The sequence below is a fragment of the Rhinopithecus roxellana genome, chromosome 14 (genome assembly GCF_007565055.1).
Source record: "Rhinopithecus roxellana isolate Shanxi Qingling chromosome 14, ASM756505v1, whole genome shotgun sequence".
NCBI classification, from domain to species: domain Eukaryota; kingdom Metazoa; phylum Chordata; class Mammalia; order Primates; family Cercopithecidae; genus Rhinopithecus; species Rhinopithecus roxellana.
In genome coordinates, this window is record NC_044562.1 from 79052911 (window position 1) to 79072565 (window position 19655).

At 38.5% G+C, this 19655-nt stretch overlaps 1 protein-coding gene across 1 annotated transcript in view; it reads left to right on the forward strand.

Annotated features, from left to right (window-relative positions):
• Positions 1–19655, forward strand: part of LRP2 (LDL receptor related protein 2) — a 227082-nt gene that overhangs the window by 187076 nt on the left and 20351 nt on the right. The window contains exons 62-69 of the mRNA XM_030916829.1: positions 1022–1159; positions 3979–4101; positions 7419–7547; positions 11999–12130; positions 13095–13226; positions 14898–15041; positions 16528–16693; positions 18442–18570. Of these exons, the coding sequence (XP_030772689.1) occupies positions 1022–1159; positions 3979–4101; positions 7419–7547; positions 11999–12130; positions 13095–13226; positions 14898–15041; positions 16528–16693; positions 18442–18570 (1093 nt within the window). The remainder of the gene's footprint in view (positions 1–1021; positions 1160–3978; positions 4102–7418; positions 7548–11998; positions 12131–13094; positions 13227–14897; positions 15042–16527; positions 16694–18441; positions 18571–19655) is intronic.

Sequence of the window (19655 nt, forward strand, 5' to 3'; positions counted from 1 at the left end):
AGTCCCTAGACACATATGTAGTACTATTTACCTGAGAATATGAATATGATAGTTTAGACATCAGTCAGCTACCACTTCTTACATTAAAAGGCCATAGGTATTGTCTCGTCAGCATGCACTGTTAATGATCAGTTCACCTGAGTTCTAAGTCATCATAATCATATATTTCACAATGGCCGTTCAAGTGCATTTCTTTGCTATTTTAAATGGAGAATATATTCAGTAATTTGTGCTAACAAAGTATGTATATATTATCCGCTACTATACAAATCATTAATTAGATAAAAAACATTTCAGGTAAAAAATAGTCAAGCAATGAATACACTAGTATAAAGAACAAGGGTTGGGTATTAGAACATTTTGAATTTATGGCATTAAAATTTTTTTCAGTCACATGATGGGGTATAAAAATGATTAAAACTTGAAGGGGGCCAGCCCCTCCATACCTTTGGGTATTTCTCATCAGGTGGGACAAGAGACTGAGAAGACTGAGAGAGATCAAAATGGAGTTTATTATGTCTACCTTTTCTATGTAGACACAGTAACAGTCTGATCTCTCTTTCTTTTCCCTACAAAAACTGGAAAGCTAATATGATTACTCAGATTTGAATCTTTATGGCTCACTTGAATAAATGCAAACTGTTGATACATCATTATTGCCGATCCATCAACAATAACCATCATCCATGATAACCATCTATGATGGTTATTGTTGATGATGTGGTTGCCAAAGAGGACTTTATAAATGTATGTGGGTAAAACCAGTCCTGACATTTGCCTGTAGAGACTAAGTCCAGTGCTGTCCATGCCATGGATGATTCATGCCGTTGGAAACTGAGCTCTGACAACTGCCCTTAAGACATAGTCCATTCGACTTTCAGACAGGTCAAGGCCACTATACATCTTGATGAATAAAGAAGAGCAGGCTATAATGGCAAGAGCCAAAGGAGAAATAGCAGGAAGCTTTCCAAAAGTAGTCAATTTGTATAATAATTTGAATATGTCTTCTCCCCCATGGCAGCTACACGCTTTCCCGATGGTGCATACTGCCAGGCTACTATGTTTGAATGCAAAAACCATGTTTGTATCCCACCATATTGGAAATGTGATGGCGATGACGACTGTGGCGATGGTTCAGATGAAGAACTTCACCTGTGCTGTAAGAGGGAGAGAAATGGAATGAATGGGAGTGGTTTGTCTGTCAAATCTCAGTGTTTCTTACATTGTTTAGGACTGGACACAGGGTAAGTATTGGTGTTATTTCACTGGGTCTTCCAGCTTCAATTCTCTCTGTAACCTGAGAAAGTTGGGAAAACCTCCATGTTTTTAAACATTTTATGATCTTAGAAAAAATGTCTTTAAAGGAAATGTTGCTGGAAAACCCAGTGTGCATAAATAAAGGCAGATCTGTTGTGGTTGAAGTCTGAGGAAGGGTAGGGAGGAAGCTGTACCTCTCCTGCTGTATCCTACATTGGGTGCCCCTGGAAGTAACCTCTCCAAACCCCTAGAGCTTCCTGGAGCACCTTTAGAAAATGCTAAGACTTTCTTAATCTTTACGGTCACTTCCTTTTAACATGGTAAGTCAAGGCCATCTAATTCCCTCTTGCTGAATGATGCTCATATATATATATATATATATATATATATATATATATATACACACACACACACACACACACACACATATATATATGTATATTTTAAACTCTGCTTGTTTGTGAGTCTCAATTTAGGTACATATCAGTAGCAGTGGAGGAGGGGTATTTCAAAATCACATGCCCTGGCCTCACCCTAGGCTTAGACCTGATGAAGCGAATCTCCAAGAATGAAGCCTGCACATATGTTTTTTTTTTTGGTTTTTTTTTTTTTTTTTTTTTTTTTCTGAGATGGAGTCTTGCTCTGCCGCCCAGGCTGGAGTGCAGTGGCCGGTTCTCAGCTCACTGCAAGCTCCGCCTCCCGGGTTTACGCCATTCTCCTGCCTCAGCCTCTCGAGTAGCTGGGACTACAGGCGCCCGCCACCTCGCCCGGCTAGTTTTTTTGTATTTTTTAGTAGAGACAGGGTTTCACTGTATTAGCCAGGATGGTATCGATCTCCTGACCTCGTGATCCGCCCGTCTCGGCCTCCCAAAGTGCTGGGATTACAGGCTTGAGCCACCGCGCCCGGCCAAACATATGTATTTTTAAAAAGCTTCTTAGCTTTTTAGTTTAGTCCCCTGGTTGAGAACTACTGATTTTAATAAGTGAGCGAAAATAGAGTTGTTTCAGTCATTTTGCTACATGCTTGGAGTCATTGGAGAAACTCTAGGGTAATAGTTCTCAAATGTGTCTTCCCTGGACTAGGAATGTCAGTGCCATTTGGGAACATGTTAGAAATGCAGGTTCATGGGATGCACCCTATCCAAATAGAAATAAAAAATCAAGCCCAAGAGAAGTAGAGGAAGGAAAGACATTAACTCAAAGACTCTGCTTTTTAAGCTCTTTCCCCAAGATGGCCTTAATTTTGTGAGAAAATTAAGGGCCCAGCAATCTATACATTAACAGGCCCCTCAAATGATTCTGATGCAAACTAAAGTGTCAGGATTTTGTGTAAGTAAAAGCCCTTAACCTAGGAGACATGACCTTGAGAAGCACTCCTGATGGAAGTTCACGTTGCATCTTCCATCCCCTTTCCCAGCTTCATCACTACTCATTTTTAGCCCAGAGATTTGACTTGTGAAAATGATATGTCTTAGCATTTTGTTTCTCCTCAGAAAACTTTAGTGTTCATTATATTTCGCAGTTGAATCCCAACATTTTTCTTTACTTCTTAGGAACTAGCCTTGTTTTGCTTTGAACTTCATGAATCTTGAGACATATCTTAGACATGTTTAACTTTCAAAGAAGTCCTTAGGAAATCTCTTCTCTCCGTAAGGTAAAATGCCCATAGCTAGTAAAAATAAACTTTGGAGAGTCAGAGACACAGCTACCTTAAACAATTTCCAACACTGTTTTATAATATTGAACTTGCCTTTCACAGCAAATAATTATTGCAATAGTTCTATTAACAATACTTCCAAGAACCAGCTCTTAGATCTGACCTTTTCCCCTCAACCAATCTTATTACAAGTCTCTCCTCTTGATCCCTATGCGTGATACAATGGCAGAAGGAAAATCAGACAGCCCAAATCCTCCATGTGGAAGATCACATGTGAAGACCACATGTATGTTGAGTTCACTGAATTTGTGGTACATGTATAGTGAACCATGTTCCCTGTACCAAACAAGTAGGGGACCTGGGGACTACCCTTGAGTTCCTCATAGCTGTACAGGCAGCAGCTAGAGGTCTCACTCTGGACAGCAAGTGTGTCAGGGTTTGATTGTGAGATATCGAATTTAAATGTAAGATGTGAGAGAATTCAGGAAGGAAAATCCAACACAATTTAAAGCTTCAGTAAAAGACTCAGGCTCTAGACACTCTATGACAACTGCCATCAGAAGGATCAAACAAATGACTTCCTGACTATTAGGATAAGAGCCCATGTACTGCCAGCCTGTCCAGCCTCACAGCCACCATTGTGCTCCACACTCCATGTTCCAGCAACAGAGGCCTTTATTCAGGTCCAGTGACCTGCCATGCTCCTCTCTGACTCAGAATCAATGGGAAGTTTCTTCCAAGCCTTCCTCTCCCTAACTTATGTCAGATCACCCCAGTAGATGTTTCGTAGTTGTAATTGAATGGTTAATTTGAAAAGTCTGTTTCTCTACTAGAATGAAAGTTCCATGAGGACAAAGACTGTGTCTTTCTTGTTTCCCATCATAACTAGTGCCTAGCACAGTACCTTGGCGTGTATTGGATATATAGTGTATCTGCTGATTGATCAAATGAGTAAATGAGTGCATGAATGAAGCAAGCCTGGTGCTGGCACTGGAGTATTTTAGATATTGACACTTAGATTCTACTGTTAACCTGTAATTTCATTTTTCCATCTTTCCTTTCAGTGAATGTTCCCTGTAATTCACCAAACCGTTTCCGGTGTGACAACAATCGCTGCATTTATGGTCATGAGGTGTGCAACAGTGTGGATGACTGTGGAGATGGAACTGATGAGACAGAGGAGCACTGTAAGCAAAAGTCAAAAGGGAGAAGGAAAAAGGAAGGACTCCATGTGGTCTGCAGTTTGGAAAATGTACCTCTGGGGTTTCAGTTTGTTCTATAGAGTTGTGCCCATGATTGCAGATCTCTGCTGACATAATTGTTTACAAGACCATACAAACACATGCATTGCTTACATGTAACCCTGCCTGTTCTTCCTGTCTCATTTGAACACAATGCTGGCAAATCCATTGATTTTTCAGTCTTTGTTTAAACATTTAATAAACCTTCCCCTCCTCTTTTCTCATAAGAAACTGAGAACAAGCACTAAATACTGGTTGAGCCACACCTCACAAATTAATAGTTTATTTTTTCAGATATAAGATTTGATCATTCTTCAGCCTTCAGGAGTTGCTAATTGCTAATCTAGGCAGGTGCCCAGCTGCAGAGATCATGTGAAGGAAGGCAGCCCTGGTGTTAACAGAGCTTATCTAATATCCTTGTTGAAAATGAAAATTCATTTCCCAGAAGAGAAAAATGATAGATTAGTTTAAGATAGAAGTTTCAAACTGGCTGCATTTAACATTTCAGGCATTGATATATCTGTGTTTTTCCTGCACTTTCAAAATGTTTTAAAATCTATCCATTGAAGGAGAAAGTTGACCAATTTTCTGGGCAATTTAATTTGCCTAGAAAAAAGTCAGTGAGGAAAATCATTTCCCTGACTCCAGTTATTTTTTTTTCCCCAAAAAGACATTACCTGGGAAAATTAAGATAAATTCCTAATTTTTCCACTTTCTATTTCTTGTATTGATGTGGTATTAGAATGCTTTGCCACAGAATGCTTACTTCCAGCCCCCGTCCCAGAGGGGACTGTCTGTCAGGGAGGACTTTGATACTACTGCCACCTTCAAGTTTGTATTCCTGTTATTATTATTATTGGCAGAGATGAATCTGTGGTTATAGCATTAATTTATTTGAGGCATAGTACAAAAGGATGAAAGCCCAGAAATAAAATATTTTAAAAAAATTTGAGATTTCCCCCTTCCCCAAAATCTCTTTCCATTTCCTCTACTAAAAATGCCATTTTAAAAAAAATGGAGCAAGACTTTGTAGCACATGGTCAAATCCCAGAATCCATAAACTTTTATTCTTTTCAAGGAGCAGGATTTTAGTCTGGGAAACCACTACTGGCCACCACAGGAAGCAAACTGCAACATTTCAATGGCTTAAAATGGCAAAGATTCATTTCTCACTCATGTAAAGTTTAATGACTGTCTAGCAACCTTCCTCCATCCTATAATTATGCCATCAGGAACACATTCAGGGTTGCCAAGGCGGGAGAAGATCAACATGGTGGAAGCACACAGCTTCTTAACTTCCTGAGCCTGGAAATGACAGATATCCTCCTGCTTGTGGTCCATTGGTCAGAACCAGTTACATGGCCCCGCTCTAACTGTGAGGGAGACTGGAAAACGGAAGAATGTGCATTCTCATACAATTTACCCTTGTGTCACTAAATACTCCTTTACGATTTTCTTCTCATACGTGGAACACCCTTAACCCCTTCCCAAGGGACATAGCTTAGTCCATTCAGAAACTGAAATCCAGGACCTCTGGGTAATGGGCAGTAGCCACTCAATCAGTTCCAGATGTGGTTCCTCTTGGTTGGGAGACCCATAAACTAATAAACAATTGGTGCCATCTGTGCCCGATAGGTAGCGGTGGAACAGGGGCAGTGCAATAGAAATAAACACTCCCATGGGAAAGAAAGAATTAGAGAGTCGTGGCAATCACCAATCTGTAGCAATTCTGAAGTCCCACTAGGCTAGGATGACACATGTTGGCACAGGACAGTCCTGATTCATGTCTGCTGCCCCAGTGGAATTATGAATAGCGCCACCTTCACTTTCAAAAGCACACTGGCCTGGAAAGGAGAGTAAATCACATAGTCACTCTGGGCAGACATTGTAAAGGTCCCTTCTTTGGAGAGTGGAGGGTATTTATTGATTAGCTCATGCCTCTGCTCTGGCAGCAGCTCCTGTGTCAAAACGTCTCTCATTGTTTCTGACTCTACCCTTTGAGAGTTTTTCTTTGTCTATTTTCCTCTTCAAATGAAGAGGGAAGGGGAAATATGCTCCCATTAGGACCCGCACAGCTTTCTCACCCCACTTCTTGCTTATAGAAGGCCAGGAGCCCAATAGTTTTTTGTTTTGTTTTGTTTTGTTTTTCAAGTCTCAAACAGTCATAGCATTTTGGTTTATTTGGTTATATCTTGCTCTCAGAAACCTATCAGACATTTGATCTGTTTGCTTCTAGCTTGTTCTAAAAGTTAGTAACCTGATCTAATGCTCTTTTTGAGCCATAGTTCTCAAATCTGCTTTTTTCTTTGCTTCCTTTCCCTCATATAAGTTCTGTCTGAACTTATTGTCACTTATATCCAATCCATGTAGAAAAATAGATGGGCAGTCATTTTATCCAATGAGGAGGTTTTATTGGGCCTTCGTGTCTCAAAGTCTTTTAAACTTCAGACTTTTATTGTTTGGGATGTAGATACAGTTGGCTTTTCTCACACAGCAAATTTCTGGGCTTTATTTTATTTCTGCTTGTAAGTTAACCAGTTCTTCTCTTAGCTTCTCTCTTTCTTATACTATCTTGCCAAACTCAGGAATGGCAATCAATGCACGTTACTAACATTCTGTCTTCTAACCTCACTCCATGATTGACAGGTTCAGTAAGCATGTGATCTGCCTTCCAGTTTTTCTGAGGCGATAGCTTTATCAAATGCTTTGACTTTGCATAACATGATCTCCATCTTTCCTGCTTCCACTATCAGTGTCCTTGTTGCTTGCCTCCTGACTGTTAATCCAATGCCAAATATTTTATGTTTTTGTTGTGGAAGTACTCTACTTCCCTCATCACTCTGTTATTCGAAACAATTCATACTAGCTGTTGCAACCAACAGATCCTAAAGTCTCAGGGGTGCAACATAATGAAGGCTTATTGAACACTCATATAAAGGCCAATGCTGGTTCCACAGCCCGCCTGCATCTTGCAGCTGTGCTGCCTGGAACACATGGCTTCCAAGGTTGTTGCAGTAGCACAGGAGACATGGAGAAGGCACGTGCGCTTTTCATTGCTTCAGCCCAGTAGTGACACATGGCACCTCCAACTGACAGTACATTGGCTAGAACTGGTCACATGGTCCTAACCCACCTGCAAGGGAGACTGGGAAATGTAGGGAAGCACTTATTTATTTGGTAAGCACAAACTGCCTCTGTCGTAGAAGGAAGTATCTTGCTTCACAAAAGAAAAAGTTTTGATTTTAATTTGTTCTTACATACAGGTAGAAAACCAACCCCTAAACCTTGTACGGAATATGAATATAAGTGTGGCAATGGACATTGCATTCCACATGACAATGTGTGTGATGATGCCGATGACTGTGGTGATTGGTCTGATGAACTGGGTTGCAGTAAGTAAAAAAATCTTAAGCCAAATGTAGTATCCTTGGTACTTGAAAACGCTTCTGAGGGTGTTTGAGCAAGAAGGGAATGCCACAGGGGACCTGGGAAGGGACATTTGTTTTTATTTTTAAAGTTGAGGGAGTGGCTGGGTGCAGTGGCTCATGCCTGTAACCCCAATACTTTGGGAGGCCGAGGCAGACAGATCACTTGAGCCTAGGAGTTCAAGAACAGCCTGGGCAGCGTGGCGAAACTCCGTCTTAACAAAATACACAAAAATTTGCTGGGTGTAGTGGTGCGCACCTCTAGTACCAGATACGCGAGAGGATAAGGTAGAAGGATGGCTTGAGTGCAGGCAGGGGCTGCAGTGAGCTGTGATTGTGCCACTGTACTCCAGCCTGAGTGATAAAGAGAGACCTTGTCTCAAAACAAATGAACAAACAAAAAGAAAGAAAGTAGAGGAAGCACTTTGTGTAGGAAAAGGATGATGAACATAACCAAGGAACAATTCTAGCTCAATGTTTTGATGGAAATGTTAGAATGACATGTTACTGAGTCACACCTTTGTAGTCCATTTATGACCCACATAGTGCTTTCACATATGTTACTTAATGTGTTACTCAAGTTAGCCCCATTGAGTTGCTTTTATTGTCTATGTAATAGAGCTCAGAGAGCTTAAGTAACTTGCTTGAGGTCACACAGAATGGCAGAGGCAGAATTGGAGCAGTCATGTGAGTCCAGGTTAGGAGGGCTGGCCTCTGGACCCCCGCCACTAGCTGTACCACTTTAGGCACATACTGACTTTTCCAGTCTTTGGTTTCCTCACAGGAAAAAGGAGGCCGTTCTTCAAACTCTAGGAGCCTGTGACTTAGTCATCCTAGTGAGCTCCATGTGCTTTCGACTTCTTGGGCTCTAACTGATTTTTTTTTTCTGAGGCATCCAAAGGATTTTCTATCAATTTTTCTCCTGCATGAGTTACAAAGGGGTGTGAATAACCAGCCACATTGAGTTGGCTTGCCATTTATTTCACATACGTTTTCTGTGGGACTTGGAGTTATTGACAGAATTAAGTGACTTGATTAAATATTTTAAAAGCTGAACGTGATAGAATTCGCAAAACTGAATGGCAAGTTTGGGTTCTAACTCGCAGAGACTGATAGGTGAGCAGTTCCAGGAGTTTGGAGTACTTGCAAGTTGGACTTGGGTCCAATAGTCAAGCACTGGTTTCTCTTTTAATTGCCTGTGCCAGTTAAAAGGCTTCAAATAGACTACAGTACTTTCTTTTCAAATGGCATTTAATTAGTAGCAGGTTTTTTTGTTTTAAACGAAATAAGTAACACAAACATTAATTCAGGTATGGAAGCAGCTTCTCTTTTCAGATATTAAGTGGATATGTGATATGGAATTCAGTCTTATTTCTCTGGACTAATAATTTGAGGCATAGAATTCTCTTTTCAAATACTAGTTCTTGGGTGCTGTTAATTTATTTGCCTTTCTTTTTTTCTCCTTCCTTCTTTCCTTCCTCCTCTTCTCCTTCTTCTTCCGTCTCCTCCTCCTCCTTCCTCTTCTTCTCCTCCAAAAGCATCACTGAAGTGTTTGAGACACATTGTTCGATTTTTTAAAATTGAAGGTGTACAACATGACGTTTAGATATATATAGTGACGTGTTATAGTCAAGCAAATTAACATATCCATTGTCTCACACAGTTATCTTTAAAAAAATATTTCTGTAGTAAGAGCACCTAAAATCTACTCTCTTGGCAAATTTTTGGGGATGAAAATACGTTAGCATTTTTTCTAGCACCATACAGGTATAAAGGAAAGAAGTTAACTTCAGGTTGCAAATATTATTTATGTGGTCATAAAGATAGATTGACTTGCTGTTTCTCTGGTAGTTCTTATTCCTTCTTCATAAAATGGAAAGTAGGGTATTTCTTTTATAAATAGAGTGCCATATGTTTGGGTTTGGGGAAATCAGTTATATGGGTTAAAATGGTGATCATTTTCAAATGAAAACAATGATAAGAAAGCCCTCACATTTTAGGAAGAATCCTACAGTGTCGTGTGGTTTCTGCTCTTGTTAAGGACTCTTGCTTCACAAAAGCATGACTCATTCAGTGGATCACTTGCTCCAGAAATTCTTGACTCCTGGGACCCCTAGTCCCTTTATAGATTTCAGAGCTGGGGGGAAATTACAAAGTCTAGTGATGCATGGGAGACCCATGGAGGTTATGTGACTGCCTTCATGATATCCAAGTTAATAAGCATAGGTCAGATTCATTTAGCAATGTAGAGGGGATATCACTGCTAACCTCACAGAAATTTAAAAGTAAGGAAATACTATGACAAATTTTATGGCGATAAATTAAACAACTTACATGAAGTGAACAAATTCTTAGAAAGACACAAAAGTCTGAAAATGGCTCATGAAAAAAATAGAAAATCTAAATAGATGTTTTAGCAATGTACAACTGTTAAGAGCTCCTATAATAAAGGCTAGGATCTTTATTATAAGACTTTCATGTGTACAGCTTGAAGTCTGCACCCCAAGGGCAGCATTCCATTGAATTTCATTGTACTTTATTTTGGTTATTTTTCTTTTTGAAACTCAGTGTTTTTAATCTACTCAGACCACATATACTGATATGGTCATTTACGCTAAAGGACTCTGAGAGTGATTAAGTTCACTTCAGTGCATACTATAGAAGACAGATAGATATAAATCTATTTTGATTTGAAAGAATTGAACCAGGAGGTACCACAGTCTCTTTGGCTAAAATACTCAGAAGCCTATGACCAGGAGACTTTTTATTTGAGAGGTAGATGAAGCTTAAATCTTTACTGGAGATAACCACTGCCTCTCTTTCCCCCATTATCACTTACTATCTGTGTTCATCTTCACCAGTTTTTCTGTAAGACCTAGGTTTGGGGATAGATGGAGGATGAAAGAAGCAAACTGATAAGAATGACAAGGATGAAAGCCAGACGGCTTGGATAGATATTGGTAGAGACAAGCTCTCGGGGCAGTGATGAACACTGAAGTGTTAGGGTGGAGTGTGAGCTGTTAAAAGTCTGTCCTGGAACATCTGGATCAGAATAACAAGGATCATTTATATGGGCTCTACAAAAATAAACTGAGTTTTTTTTTTTTTTTAAAACTGTGAAAGTTCAATAATAATCAAAAGTAAAAAGCATTTGAATCCCATCACTAAAAGAGAACTAACCTTTAAAGTTTGTGTACTTTTGCTATCTTTTTTTTGCACTTGTATATGTAAGAAATAACTCTTAGTATTTTTAAAAATTAAGAAATATTCTATACTAAACGGAATTTTTCAGTCTTTTTTCAATTTATTATAGATATTTCCCATGTCAAAGTATCATTTGAAGCTATAAATTTTAATTATCACATAGCAATTCATCATGTAGATAATCATAACTTATTGCTTCTAAGATGTATTTTTTTATATTTTAATGTCTTTGAAACCAAGATATATATCTTACAATTAATAACATGACAGTGTAAGTTCCAGACATATTCTATTTTAGTGTTACATAAAGTAATGGTGCATCAGTAATGTCTTCGTTTAAAGTATACTATAAAATAATTTATTCCCTATCACTGAACATACATTCAAGTTTTCAAATGTTCTTATTATAAATATTGTTATAATCCTTAAACATAAATTATACTGCATATTTTATTCCTTTTTAAGGGAAAATTCATTAACATGGAATAACTGGGTAAAAGAGTATGAATATTTTTAAAGGCCTTGATGCATACATACATAGTACAAAATTGCTTTCCCTGTGTACTAATTTATGGCTCTAAGAGCAGTTGTATGACTTAGAACTCTATGTATTTTACTGCACCCTGGTCAACACTTGATATACACATATATATTTGTGTGTGGGTGTGTGTATATACATATATAATCAATTGGTCAATGTTAGGCAAATTATAGTCTTCTTAAAATTTTATAATTTCCTCCTATTTGTAATTTTGTTCTAATCTATATGTATCCATGTCTTTTATTTATTTATTTATTTATGTCTATTATCTATCTCTCTATCGATCTATCATCTATCTCTCTATCTATCGATCTATCTATATGTGATAGGATTAAAGATAGTAGAGCAGGTGATAACAGCTATGGAGTGTCAGGCTTCATAGTTCTGGAGTCCAAAATTGAATGCTCTGAGGATGAGCCTGGGAGTGCTGCATATAATGTGAAAATTACCTCAAGGTTTTAACATTATATGCATTTATCTAAACGGTATTCAGGCCACAATCAGAAATAGGAATCCAGACTCCCCCAGTGCCCTCTGTCCTCTTAAAGTCTTATGGAAAGGGGTCATCTCAAGATGTCTTATAGTTGGTTATGAGTAGGTGCTCCTTTTGATACACCACTTGACTGTTATTTATGGCTGATCTGGTTTGTAATGCTGGGATTTTGTTTCTCAGATAAAGGAAAAGAAAGAACATGTGCTGAAAATATATGCGAGCAAAATTGTACCCAATTAAATGAAGGAGGATTTATCTGCTCCTGTACAGCTGGGTTCGAAACCAATGTTTTTGACAGAACCTCCTGTCTAGGTAGAGTATATTTTTTCCAATTCCTGTTTAGGTGAACTTTACATTTAAGGTTCTCCACCACTCCCCTTTATTAAATAAATCACTACTTAATTCCCTTAATGGTACCATACTCATGGTTTCGTGGTTCTAGGTCATTGAACTACTCAAGAATTGCTTTCCCCCACCTGTATGCATGCTATCTGACCAGTGCCTACCTAAGTGCTTGTCAGATACTGTGTGCTCAGTAGAGTCTGTGGAATTGATATGAATGATGAAGGCCTTGGTGATGATGGCTGTTTATTGCACCACTGTGTGAAATCCAAGTTTTTGTAAAAAACAAACTAGGCTTACTTTCTTCATTGTAAGTCTAACAACCAGCACATATTTATACACACCTACTTATGCCAGACATAGATGAGTTGTAAGGTATGGAGTCAGAAGGTAGCTTATCAAGATGGTGAGTGATGAGCATGATTTTAGATGCCTTTTAGTATTTTAATTTACTGTTTCTAATTCATGATATGTCATAGTCAGAAGATTGTAAGAGCTCCTTTTGGACCTGAAGCTTAAGAACGCAATTGAAAAAGCAAATCAATGACTCCTGTTCCTGAAGCTGGTTAGCAGAAGTGAAGGGACATCGAACAATACAACACAACATATGGCTTCTGAAAGGGAAAATGTGCTCTGCTATTGCAGAGTCATAGAGTTTTAAATCCTGTCTCCATTGCTTATCAGCTTTGGGACTGTGGGCTTAATCATCCATACTTCTTAAAGTCTTTTGGCAAGATTAAACAAGGAAAATATTTGGAAAGCATGTGAAACAGTATCTGAAACTTAGTGTTTCACAGATGTTTGTATCATTGCTTGTTTTCATCTGTATCCTTCTCAGTCCTCATTGCTAGTGAATATGGATTTAAACAGAAGCAAGGTCTCTAAGGAATGGATGGGAGCAGATGTTGCATATTTGGTTTTACTTTGCCTACAGATATCAATGAATGTGAGCAATTTGGGACGTGTCCCCAGCACTGCAGAAATATCAAAGGAAGTTATGAGTGTGTCTGTGCTGATGGCTTCACGTCTATGAGTGACCACCCTGGAAAACGATGTGCCGCTGAGGGTATGATGAGTTCATGTCAGGATTAATTGACTTTTGGAGGAAATAAATACTGCTGAGTACACTATACGAGGAAAGAAACTTTAGATTCTCAGAGTTTTTCTTTTCTTTTTAACTCGCCAGCTGCTTCTCTTCTAACACCTCTTTAGTCGTTCCTTCGCTCTCCTCCCCTGCCAGCTTAAAACAATAGCTACATCCCCCAACAAATACGCATCAGTTCAAACAAGAGCCAGGTGTTACTTATAATGGGTGTAGCCTCTTGTCCACCTTGATAAAAACTTCAAAAAGTGGACAAGATGTCATCTTTCTTAAGGCTGAAACAACAACAAAATCTTGCCTGTGGGACGGTCATCAATAGAAGGAAAGTAACAAGGCCCTCTAGCTACCACTCCACTGAGAATAAGATTTGAGTCCCAATAGTCCAAGAGGGCTCATGAACTGGGGCAAATCAACGATACTCTGCAGACATGTCCCTTTTGTATTGTTCATGGACTACTGATCACAGGCAGAAAGGAGTCTGGCACAGTCATAACTTCAATCATGAGTTTTACATTTTAAGTTGATGCCAGTATCTGACAATCGGGCCTGATAAAAACAGAGAAAGAATGTAAGTCAGAAGTATTATACTCCAAATTCCAGAGGCCTGATCTAAATCATCATGTCCTAGCTAAGAGGCATGGGTCTTTATTTTGATTTCGAAGTTTGTACTAGAGTTTAAGGAACTTGTTAAGAAAATAGCACTTTATTTTGTAAATTAAGAGTAAATGGCCAAAATGGCTGTTCAATTTCTTCATACAAATTGAGCTTTTAAAGCATACATTTGACTAGCATACTTAAATATTTTACCCTCAAAACACTCTTGACAGTGAATAAAAACCAGAATGAAAGCATTTGAACAGTTGGTCTTGTAATTAAGCAGCAAATTTTTAAATGTTTAAATCTTTTAACTAAGGACATGACTGAAACAAATTGGAATATTCATGTAAAATATAATGTCAAGATAGAGGAAATACGTAAAATGAACTTCTAAAAGTTACTTAAATTGGATTCAGTTGACATTATGCAAGTAAATTAAACTTAAAAAATTCTAGACAGTGCATCTTGGGATGAGTCACCATTAAGTAGCTGCTTTAGGTTAAAAAAAATTAAATCAAGGACAAGTCAGGTTTATTTTTCATTAACTAGGAGCTAAATTGGGTCATAGAGCTGATTACCTGCTAAAAAGAATCATAAAATCTGTCAGGAAAGCATAAGGAATGAGACTTTTCTGGTAAAGTTTTAGTAAGATTATAAAAGTTTCTTCTGTGAGATAGAATGTCTGCAGTCTTGTCTGTTTTGATGTCAGTAAATAAAAACAATTCAGTGAAAATGAGGACTCTACGTAGGGTTCTCAGTCTAGCTTTGTTCCAAACTACCACTGAGTACAAAGAGTAAAGAACTGATAATGTCCCTAAGAGACATATTAGCGTTCCACTTGAAGTGGAGATGAGAATGTCAACTCATGGATTTTGCAACCCAGTTGGATAGTCAACTTTATTGATTAACAGAGGTAGTCCGATTCCTATAGAAACTCATGTTCTTTAAAAAAGGGGCAGGTACATACTGTGCATTTTATATCATACTTTAAGGAAAGTATAATTCAAACAGATAAAGTAGCCCTTTGTTTGTTTATAGGTAGCTCTCCTTTGTTGCTACTGCCTGACAATGTCCGAATTCGAAAATATAATCTCTCATCTGAGAGGTTCTCAGAGTATCTTCAAGATGAGGAATATATCCAAGCTGTTGATTATGATTGGGATCCCGAGGACATAGGCCTCAGTGAGTATAAACTTTGGCATCTTTCACTGATATTAAGTGACTTTATAGAATTTTAAGGTGTTGACTTTTAAAGAGTTTATTGTTTAATGAGTGAATTTTGTTGCATTAGTGGAAGAGGATACTCTTCCAACCCAGCATGCTCCTGATGACTTAGTGTGGCCTTGAATCCCAGTCAATCTTTCCTGATTTCTTTCCAAAACTCTTCCCATCACTGGGGTTTATCCTTTCTGGACCATCTCACATCTCCTTGTATTTTGAAATTTCCTTGTCCTTGATACTGCAGATCTTGTTCCTTCCTACCACTGTATACCTTGAAAATTTCTACCCAGACCTCAAAGACCCAGTTTAATGTCACCACCTCTGTGACAACTTCTATTACTCCTCCTGGCAGAGTTCTATGATTGCTCACCATGAACCTATGTCATTTTATGGCACATATTACTCTAAGTTATATAGCTAGTTGACCACATAATATCTTTCTATCCTCTATACATCTGCTTTCTGGGGACAAAGACTGAATCTAACTTATCTCTAAATGCCTAGCATCTGACCCAACATCTAGTGCACTCTATGTGGTAGGTAATCAAAAAATTTAGTTGAATGAAGGAAAAAGATGAATAATGCTTATTGTTGAATCTCTCATGGCTCTATCTGGTGTTGGGGGAGATGACAGTAGGGTAGGAGTCAGAAAACTTGTCTTCTATGCCTGTAAACTTATCTTTTATGCCAGTCTCCCTTATCTACTAGCTTTATGATCCTAAATAATTGTAATGATTCTCTGAATCTCAATTTTTTATCTACAAAATCAAAGTAGTAATCTTGTTCTGCCTGCCTACCTCTGAGAGTTGTTTTGAAGATTGAATGAGATGAAAGGCTTTGAAAACTATTAATAACTATGTCAACATAGGATTTATTATTGTTGTATTTTCACACATGTTCATGCAATACAATGCACTTTTCAAGAATGGTGCATACCTAGGAAAGCAGCGGGTGTCCAGTGCATGCCTCTACAGTCACAGTCTTCCTATGCTTTTAACATGCCTGCTGTCCACCATCCTTCTGTCTGTACATAAAATAGGACTTCTCGTTGACATGGCTTCTTTATTGCCTCTGATCTTGAGTATAATTTCAAATTCTCAACAGCCTGCCCTGGTTTATCTCTATACATTCTGTTTTGGAAACTAGAACTTGATCCTAATAAGAGTAAATAAGCACTTTGTTGAAATACGTTTAAATGAATCACTTTTAAATAGAGATGACTAAATCTCACTAAGTTCTCAGTTGAAGCATTTGTAGCTCATAGCTCAAGTTTGATGGGTTTTAAGGTTTGATTATACAGTTGTTATTGAATTATTCATATTATAACAATAGTGAGGAGGGAGATAGAGATGTCAATAAATGAACACTGTTTCACTTGATTAGACTACAGTTCTTCCATTACTTGATGCTCTTGATATGAAACTGACCTGTGTGTTTTCCTCTGTAGGTGTTGTGTATTACACTGTGCGAGGGGAGGGCTCTAGGTTTGGTGCTATCAAACGTGCCTACATCCCCAACTTTGAATCCGGCCACAATAATCTTGTGCAGGAAGTTGACCTGAAACTGAAATATGTAATGCAGCCAGATGGAATAGCAGTGGACTGGGTTGGAAGGTAAATTTGCCATACATTCCCCCCTTACCTGTTCTGTTTTCCTAGTTAGAGTTCTCTACTGCTCGCCATGGCCCATGAGTGAGGCTGGGTCTGGATATGGGTACATTCAGCCATGGGTGCAGTTGGGCAATGGTTGGGCTTGCTGAAGCCCCAGCAACTGCCTCCACTTATCCCAGCATGTCATGGAGACATTATCATATCCTGTATTCTTTGTGAGCCATGAAAAAAATTGGGAAAGCACCCAGGTCAAGATTCACTATATAGCTAGGATAGCATTCTTGCCAACAGAGTTCTGGATTCCAAAATTAACTTTCAGTATGGCAACACTGTTCATTTTGTGAAGAAATGGGACAGCCTCACAATTCTCCCAGCAAAGCAGTTGAGATGAAACTTTTTTTTCTATGGTAGTTATCTTGGGGATGAACAATCCACATCTTGTGTTTTTAGCAGGCTTGTAGTTAAAACAGATCGGAAATTTGACTTTCCTGTTTAGTCTTTGGAATTGAGTTAATAGAGGTGTCAGTCTCTCCTGTTCTTCTAGACCTAGTAGCCCAGGGACCAGAGTCACACATTTTGGATGGTTTTTAAGTAGAACCTTAAGTAGGGTTATCATGAGGTAGGTGTGTGAGGTACAAACGGATGTGGAGAAGTTAGTAAGCTCCTTCTTCAGGGAAGAGGTTTGCACTGACTTACATTGGTGGGATAATGATTCCTTGAAAATGAACTAATAACGTAAACATGTTTGATGGGGAAGGTTCAGGGGTCACTTGCCTCCTGGACAATGGAGAGTTATTTTCAGTGTAAATTCTTTTTCACCTTTTAAAAAATGTGGCTGGTGTTCCTGGAAGACTTGAGCATCTTTGAAGAAGTTAATTGGGTCCTGCTGTGCCTGCAGGCTAGCAGGAGACTCATTTCGGCAATTTTGGTCAAGAAACAGGGCCTTAGAGAACTGTTGCTAGAGTCAGGAACTCAAAACTCCAGACATTAACACTCTCTTCTGAAAACCAAACAGGGAATGGCAGATCTGTCTTCTTGTTTGAAGTTTTACCTCTTTCTCAGCCTTAATGAATAAGAGAATCAAGAAAGTGGTGGAACTTTTTCTGCTTGTAAGAGACTGAGACCTGCAGCCTCAGAAGTGGAAATAAGGCAGGACAGTCTTGTTGAGTTTGTTATTTTGAAAGGTTGTTTCCACTCATCTTTGAGCTGACACCAGGTTCCTATTGATTCTAATGGGGCTCTTTCCTGAGGAGGAAATAGACTCATGGGCAGTCAGAGTTAAGGCACCAGCCCCACGGTGCCTTATGACTTCTACCTAGAAGCCCATGTCTCATAATAATGCCAGTCAGAGGCCAGTCTGACTGCTGGGTCTATGGTAGTTATCTTGCGGATGAACAATCCACATCTTGTGTTTTTAGCAGGCTTGTAGTTAAAACAGATTGGAAATTTGACTTTCCTGTTTAGTCTTTGGAATTGAGTTAATTCCACTGCGGATCCTGCGTGATTCAGGTGCTTTGGCTGTTGAGGGCAGGAGTCCCCTCAATTCCTTACTCTTCCAAGTGTAACCTGCCAAAGATGTCCCCTTGGCTGGAGTTCCCCAAGAGAGGGAGACTATGGTCCGATGATAGGTATCTGAGCAACTCTCTCACCAGCCAGAACTTTCAAATGAAATGCTTTCATCTTCACACCTCTTACCCAGTAATGATTACTCTAGGCTTTGCGGTTGTTTAACTTTGTGCCTCTGAATTCAGGCATATTTACTGGTCAGATGTCAAGAATAAACGCATTGAGGTGGCTAAACTTGATGGAAGGTACAGAAAGTGGCTGATTTCCACTGACCTGGATCAACCAGCTGCAATTGCTGTGAATCCCAAACTAGGGTAAGTACTTGGAGAAGTCTTCAGTGTTCTAGATATTTCTCCCTGGATTCTTATCATATTCCATGTTTCTTATAATGTTTTTTCCTAGTTATACTGAAATTGTCCTTCAGGTTTTTGGGAGGAGCGTCTTATGACTGTTTCAAGAATTATAACATGCCCTTGAGATCACATAGGACCAACCATTTCTGATCGGGAAATTCCTTTGAGAACACATCTGAGAATCTTTCTGGTTACGTGGATTCCTTGCCAAATCAGAGCTCTGAACTCTAAAGTTCTTTGTGGATTTAACTGTTTTAAATGAAGGTTTCAGCAGAATTGTTTTTCCTTTCATTTAGATGTTTTAAAGTAACTCATTCATTGAAATTCAGCTAGGGATTTGGTCATGTTTAATTAAAAAATTAAACATTTATATCCAAAATATATAAATATTTAAAATGACACATGTATAAATATGTATTATCCATTTGTAGAAATGTTCCAATTTGCAGTTTATCTGTAAATCATCTCAGTGTAAATGAGAACAAGTTTTGTTATTTTTCTCTACATATCAAGACATTTATTTGAATAATCACTAAGCTGAAAGGACTTGGTATTTACATATTACATACATATTTAGCTTCAGAATAGTGACACTTTAAAAAAGTTTTTTGAATAACCCCAAATGATGTTCCTACTTGGGCAGGACCAGTCTAGCCCTTTGTAGATATGCCAGTATTTGTAGGTAGAACACTATGAGCTGTTACTACTTTGATTCTGTTATATTCATATGTTAAATCATACCCTCAGAAACTCAGCAATGAAATATGAAAAATACTTGACTGATAAGATTAACCTGTAATGAGGACTCATCCTCAACATTAGTCATTGCTGCTTATATCTTATCTATACAATATCTTAGGAGCAAAGAGATGCAGTGTGTTCTATGGTGTGAATGATGTGACTGTTTCCAATGTTTCCTCTGTAACTAATGTTTAAATTTATCTGATATTATGATCATACTCTGATATCCCTCATAGAAATTCTTTTTTATTTTTTTGGAGATGGAGTCTTGCTCTGTTGCCCAGGGTGGAGTGCAGTGGCCTGAT